General features: G+C 32.6%; 1 protein-coding gene across 1 annotated transcript in view; it reads right to left on the bottom strand.

Moving 5' to 3' along the window:
- Nucleotides 1-5,657: 5,657 nt before the first annotated feature.
- The window catches only part of LOC128992312 (homeobox protein SIX6-like), a 55,397-nt gene continuing 54,428 nt past the window's right edge, over nt 5,658-6,626 (bottom strand). Inside the window, exon 2 of the mRNA XM_054415816.1 lies at nt 5,658-5,956. Coding sequence (XP_054271791.1) covers nt 5,755-5,956 — 202 coding nt within the window. The 3' untranslated portion in view covers nt 5,658-5,754. The remainder of the gene's footprint in view (nt 5,957-6,626) is intronic.

Here is a 6,626-nt window from a genome sequence, read left to right as displayed (position 1 = left end):
TCTCATTTTGAGATCCCTATAGGCCAAAGCACCATCCGTTCAAATACAAAAAATTTAACTAATGAAATAAGGAAGAAATATGACATTCTCTGAGAGATAATTTGTGAAAATCCAATCAGGCAAATTCACTTAGTCTGTAGGTTTACTGCAGCGGGGGTTTTCAATTTGTTTTTACATGGCATGCCAATTAGGGGTATTTTCTATAGGCCTATTAAAAATTATATTCTTTATTACATACTTTAATTATTTCAGTATTGTTAAATCTATATATACGGAGAGGACTTTGTGCTTTTTAAGTGAAAAACTTGGTTATTTAAGAACAATAATAATCCAATGCTTCATGCAATCCACCGGCAAGTCACCGTATTGATTACTATTTTAATTTGAACTGAATGCAATTCTAGAAAAAAATAGAAATGTTTTAATGTAAATAAAACATATACTACCGTAGTTTAAATAGAACTAGAAGTCGTCCAGTGGTTGAAAACTCGATCAAAATAATCTAATGTACAGACTTCTCTATTTTCATCCCACGCTGTAAATAAACATGTGATTGAAATTCATTCAATTGTTTTGATTTTCAGTTTATATTTTGTTTTTATTTTGTCACTAGCATGGCAACCCATAAGGCCCGTTATTTTTTTAATTTCCAATTAATTTGTTGTGCTTATTTTTTAGCCTATTTTAATTTATAAAGGGATTCTGCACTTCTACAGGAAAATATCTTTCTAACAGTAAGCGTAGATTTTCCCTGCGATGCACACGGGCTGAGAAAAGAGGTTTTCAGAAACATGCTTGCTTACTTATATAGATTTCTGTGATGCAATACCAAACCGTAACTCATTCATTGAATACATGTGTGCTTATAAATACCAATACACCTAATATAATTTTGTATCACCATTTTGAATAATTGAGAGGAAAAGGGAAAAGTAAATGTTGCAATCCATGTTAGAAGAACTCTTAATACTACATTTTTTGGGCTCGCCTATTGGGTCTGATGACGATTGGAGTGTCAAATCAAAATCCATCATCATTACCATCTTTGTTTGTTTTAATTAGTACTAATAGTTCTTTTGGTATAAACTACGTAACCTTACTCAAATCTTGTTGAAATTTAAAGTGGTATTTTTTCCAGAGGTAAGTTAAGTCTTTTTGGGTACTTTTAACCGCCCTAAAAAACTGCAGCTTTCTGTAATGACAAAATGTTCTTTATTTTATCACAGTATAAAGAGTAGACATTTCATACTGTCTACTCTTTATTCTAAAATTAAATTATTTTAGCCTAATATGTATACAGTATGTGTATGCATTACGTGGCCTGATACCATAAGTTGTAACGTAAACATTGTGTAATAGTTTGTATACAATCTAGTATTACATACACATACCATACGAAACCTCAGTCGTATCCTTGTTTCTATGTTACTTACGAAATTACTAATAAGCTTGCTTCCTCTGGTCACAGAAAACGTACTACTATAACCTATACTACCTACTATACCTATACTACTATACGGTTATAGTAGTACGTTTTCTGTGCTCTGGTATAAGTGGCTCGTGTGTCGGGCTTTGGTCTGTGTGAAGCAAGGCCACACTATACTACTGTAGTGTAGTGTGTAGCATACTGTGTTATAGTGTGAAGTGACGGGATTGATATCTGATTATCCACAAATAATTCGAGATTGGACATCTCTAAGACATATGAATAATGATAAAAAACGCCAATTTGCACGGGAAAATGCTTTTTTTTAAGTAAAAATAGCTTTCTTATTTAATATACTTGTATTTATGTGTGACTGACTCTTAGGTATGTTGAATAATTTATATGATTATTTGTTGAGAGTATTCTTAGACGGTGCCCAATTATTTTTTTCTTCATACTGCAGCAAAAACAGCCGTTTTTAATGCATGCGTTGCGGGTCTAGTAGCATATTTACTCTCTAGGGAGTAAAAAAAATATTTTTAGTCTCTAGGGAGTAAAAATCAGCTGTTGTAAACAGTTGTAAATTTCGATTGTGTGGCAATCGTATCGATCGAAATTATACATTGATTGATTCATTATGTAAGGTTTATTAGCCTATTGTTGTCGATTGCTCGACATATCGATGGTATAATAACACATCCTAATAGATGAAATAATTGAATCCCTTACTAAACAGCTGCTTATTTGCATTAGCAGAATTGATAAACAAGGTGGAAGTCGTTTAGAGAGGTTATCTTTACATACAAATTATTTCGTTTTCTAGCTTTGTTTTTGTTAATTTGAGATGCACTATGACGAGAAATATAGTTCGCCACACGGAAAAAATGTAACTTTTTAACCCTCGCTCATTTTCCGACCTCGGCTTCGCCTCGATCGTAAAACTTGACCTCGGGCCAAAAAGTGTCACTTTAGGCCCTAGTGATGAAAAAATATAGGCATACTATTATGAAAATGGCAATGGATTCTTTGTCCAAACTACCTATTGTTTAGATTGGTATTTAACAACTCAATCAGCTTTGACAATAAAATGCATGCCATTACAAAATTGAAAGTTAAGCAGTTTTCAATTTGTTAAGGATATAAATCAATATTTAATTTCAAACGCCTTAAATACTGTAGTTATTTTGAGGGTCTAAAGCAAGCCCATAGTAAAGGATTAAATTGAAAGAAACTACTGATATACCTACAGTTAACATCTCTTTTTATAGTGGCATAAAGTTGATGCTATTGCATTTCAATTAAAAGGAAAAAAAATCAGTTGGTTCTTGGTTAAAAATTAAAACACTGAAACTTATTTACTGTAAATTAGCAATATTTATAGTTGAATTGTGATTCGACAGCATGTCTAAGGTATCAATAATACACACAGGTTATCATATAAGTGATATATTTGCATGATATTTACAAGAGTTTTAGGCGACCAGGTAAAGCTGTGTATACTACAGTATATCTACAAGTCTAACAGTATACTTACAGTAACTGCACCTCAGATTACAAACTAGAGGGCAAAGTGTACATGTAGCTATTTACAAAAATATAACACTAATAGTAAAATCCCTGTTGGCGTTAGGAATAAATAATTATCACAAATAATTAGGGTAAAAATGGGTTGTGAATTTATTGACACGAATACCGTTAATGCCAAATTATGAATTAGTTGCAGTCGGAACAACAGAGTAATTATGTCATTAAATAACAATGACCGGGGGTTGATAGCAATGAAATAGTAATGATGGTTCATAAAGAGGATTTTATGACGAAAAAGATTCATAAATATTCCGAAAATTAAAAATACTTATTATGTTTATCATTACGCATCAGCTGAAATGTTTTTGAGTTATTTCTGTTTTGTAACCTTTGAGTGCGTTGCTGTTTTCACTTTATTTGTAGGTATTTTACTAATCTTAAAACCGATGGACCAAGTATGACGATATTATTTTTGGATCTTGTTATAATCATAGACAAGTAGAATTAAATACAGACCGGTGGCTCTACGGTTAGCATAAGTTCTGGCGTCCACCGCTAGGAGTGCCGTGTAGTTACGTGGTGCGTGCTTATCCTAGGAAAATTATTCTAACCGCAGCACTGCTGTCGGTCTAATTTAATTGCATTTGTCTATGTTTTAATATAACAACAATGTAAATTGTATTATTGTTGTTGTTGTATTGTTGTGTAGTGTGTGTTGTTGTATACCGATAAGATATAAAACACGTAGTGGACATCAACTTACTCAAATGCAACCAGAAACGCACCAAAAGATCTTCATGAAACAATGAAATAAGAAAGTTTGCAGGGTCCATAGTAAATTATATTACTTACTATGTTTAGCTGAGTTTGCGTTAAAAAATTCAATTCAAAGTTAAAAAATAAAAATAATAAGTTTCTAAATATTTAACAAAATGTCACAAACTGTTACAAAACTCGGTTAATAATAAAAAAAATAATACTGTGGAATAAATTTTGAAAATATTATAGCTCAATACTTATTAGCTAAATCACATTGCATGACATACTGTTTAGTAAACTGAGCGTATTTTTATTATTTCAGGTGGCACAACTGTTCCTAGGACAGGTGTTTTTGTTTTGAAACCCCATCTGTTACTTCACCCCTCCCCCCACCTTCCAAATAGCAACTCCACGGTTATTAACATCTTGTTGATTCCATTAGTGCATTAATAACTGTAATTTGTTGACACTGGGCTCCATTTTGAAATATTGCTTTATTTTCACCTTTCATTTTTGACAAATTGCCTGGTTAATAGTATAATTGTGTTGTCATGTATTTTTAAAGGTCGAGTCATTGATTTATGTGTCATTAAAGCCTTAGAATATTTAAAATTAATTAGTTGAATACATAACTAGGTTAGAAATTAAATTTTAAGGAGTAAGCATTAAAATTTTCTTAGAAAATGAATGATACTAGATTTAGAAAGACCTGGTAAAGATATAACTTTTCCAATGTAAAACGCTATAGTTTTTGTTATGGACGATTTAAAATTAGTAAGCCTATAGCCTAAATACAATACTTAAACCCCTAAATATCTATAGCAAATAAAAACACAGCTTCGAGTTCCGCACAAACATTGCAATAATATTTCAAGCCCTTGCTGAATCTATTAGGTAATCCTCCCATTGTAACAGGTTGAATTTAAAATTACAGTACGTTAAACTAGTCGTACCTTACAAATAATTTGAATTGCACAAAATTTTACGTAACGTTCTATTTACATGACAACGCAAGGTTGGTCTTGGTACAACAATTGACTGAGAAAGAGTCCTCAAAAGAGGGTTAAATAATTCTTATTTACAATACAGTACTATATATCGATAACTATTATTTATATATATACGATTTATAATTTCTATATAAATTATTTAAATACACGTATAATCTATGAAAAGGACGATGTGAGAATGTGTTTTGCAGTGAGTTTGATTTTTGGAACATTGGAACTTGAATCCAACGAATCATTTAAAAAAAGTATTATTATGGTGAATTCATAACTCACTATTGTAATAAAAACTTCTTTTTGGAGATTATCTGTACATAAAATGAACATGAATTTACCATCGATGACGACAATGCAAATATTGCATAGTTTTGGATATATTTTAAATTAAAAAAAATTTAAGACTTCTTATTCTTGTGAATTATTTATCGACTTGTAAGGATCAATTTTCTGCAAAACACATACTTCATAACAGGCTGCTCTCCAATCCAAGTATTAGGTCTTACAGAAAACATTGCATTGTATACAATATAGCAAATACTTTTTCATAATTAGCTAATTACATTTTAACGTTAAAATTAACAATTTTCTTGTGTAGTTTATGGTGTAAAAATAGTAGAATTTTCCATAACTAATTAACTAAATCTTTCCTAAAACAAGCCAGTTGTTCTGAAAAACTTAGAAAGAATGGCATCCTTGTGTGAAGTATTAAAGTACCAATAATCAAAGTAATTATTATTGATTTTATCTCCTTATTTATTTTACAACCATCGGTCTTTGTATTAAGAGTAATCTTATATAATTTTAAAACATGGTAGGCCTACTAAACTAAGTATCCCATTAATTAATTTGTGATGAAAAATACATAAAAATTGTATACAAAAAGTCCAAATCAGTAAACCATTTTCAAAATAAAACCTGAACAACTTTAAAAATGTCTAAAGTGGCTTTAAGAACTTTCGGACGGCAAACACTTAGTCTTTGCACCTAGGAGAGCAGCGAGTGTCCGGGCAGGGCGAGAGGCCAGGGGGGCCGATATCACGAGAAGGGACGATGTAGCGTGCAGGGAGGCGGTGGGGGCGGCTGCGGGGACGGCGCTCCGAGGCTGATGGAGGAGTCGGAGGTGGTGGAGGCGGCGGCGGGACTCGGAGGCGGCTCACTGTGAGAGTGAAGCGACGTGGAGCTGTGATGGTGGCCGTGCGAGTGGGCCAACTGAGCTGCCAGTTGCTGCTGCTGCATCCTGCAACAAGAACAAGAAGGGTTACAGTATATCCAAGAGTTCACCTGGGTACTAGAGACCCTGAGGAAGGAGATGCTGCAAAAAACACTTCAAGATATTGAAGCATATTGGATGCTGCTGGGAAAGAAAATTTAGAAAGACAACTACAATCAAAGGATGTTTAAAGAATACCCAAGAGTAAAAATGGATACTATAGACACTGAGGTAGACGATTCCGCAAAAATCACTTCAAGATATTGAAGCAAAATTGATGCTGCTGGAAAAGAAAAAAAAATTACATAGCCATTTTTAAAAATGAAAACTAAAATCAAAGGTTAGAGGAGGTAAAAGAGTACATCGAGATACTAAAAAAACAGACGAAGAATTTACCGCAACAACCACTTCAAAATGTTGAAGCAAGCTAGATGCTGATGAAAGGGAGCAGTGGGCAGCCTTTTTCCAAATTACAACATCATTAAATTTGGTTCAATAAATGAGTTATGAGTTAATACAAGGTGGAATGAGGTGGTGAGGATACATCGAGATACTAAATCATAACAAAGTGGAAGGTAAAATGTCGCTGTAATTATATCATAATTAAGAATATGATACAAGGAGATAGCATTTTAATAATGAAATCCAAAAATAAAACATATGCGTACACTGAAGGAGTGAATGAGAAATGTTCTAT

Source organism: Macrosteles quadrilineatus, unplaced genomic scaffold (genome assembly GCF_028750875.1).
Source record: "Macrosteles quadrilineatus isolate MER2022 unplaced genomic scaffold, UCM_ALF_1.0 Scaffold_4__1_contigs__length_99947679, whole genome shotgun sequence".
In the NCBI taxonomy this organism is placed as follows: Eukaryota; Metazoa; Arthropoda; class Insecta; order Hemiptera; family Cicadellidae; genus Macrosteles; species Macrosteles quadrilineatus.
Note: the sequence above shows the minus strand (reverse complement) of the source record. Positions and strands in the feature narration are given on the sequence as shown.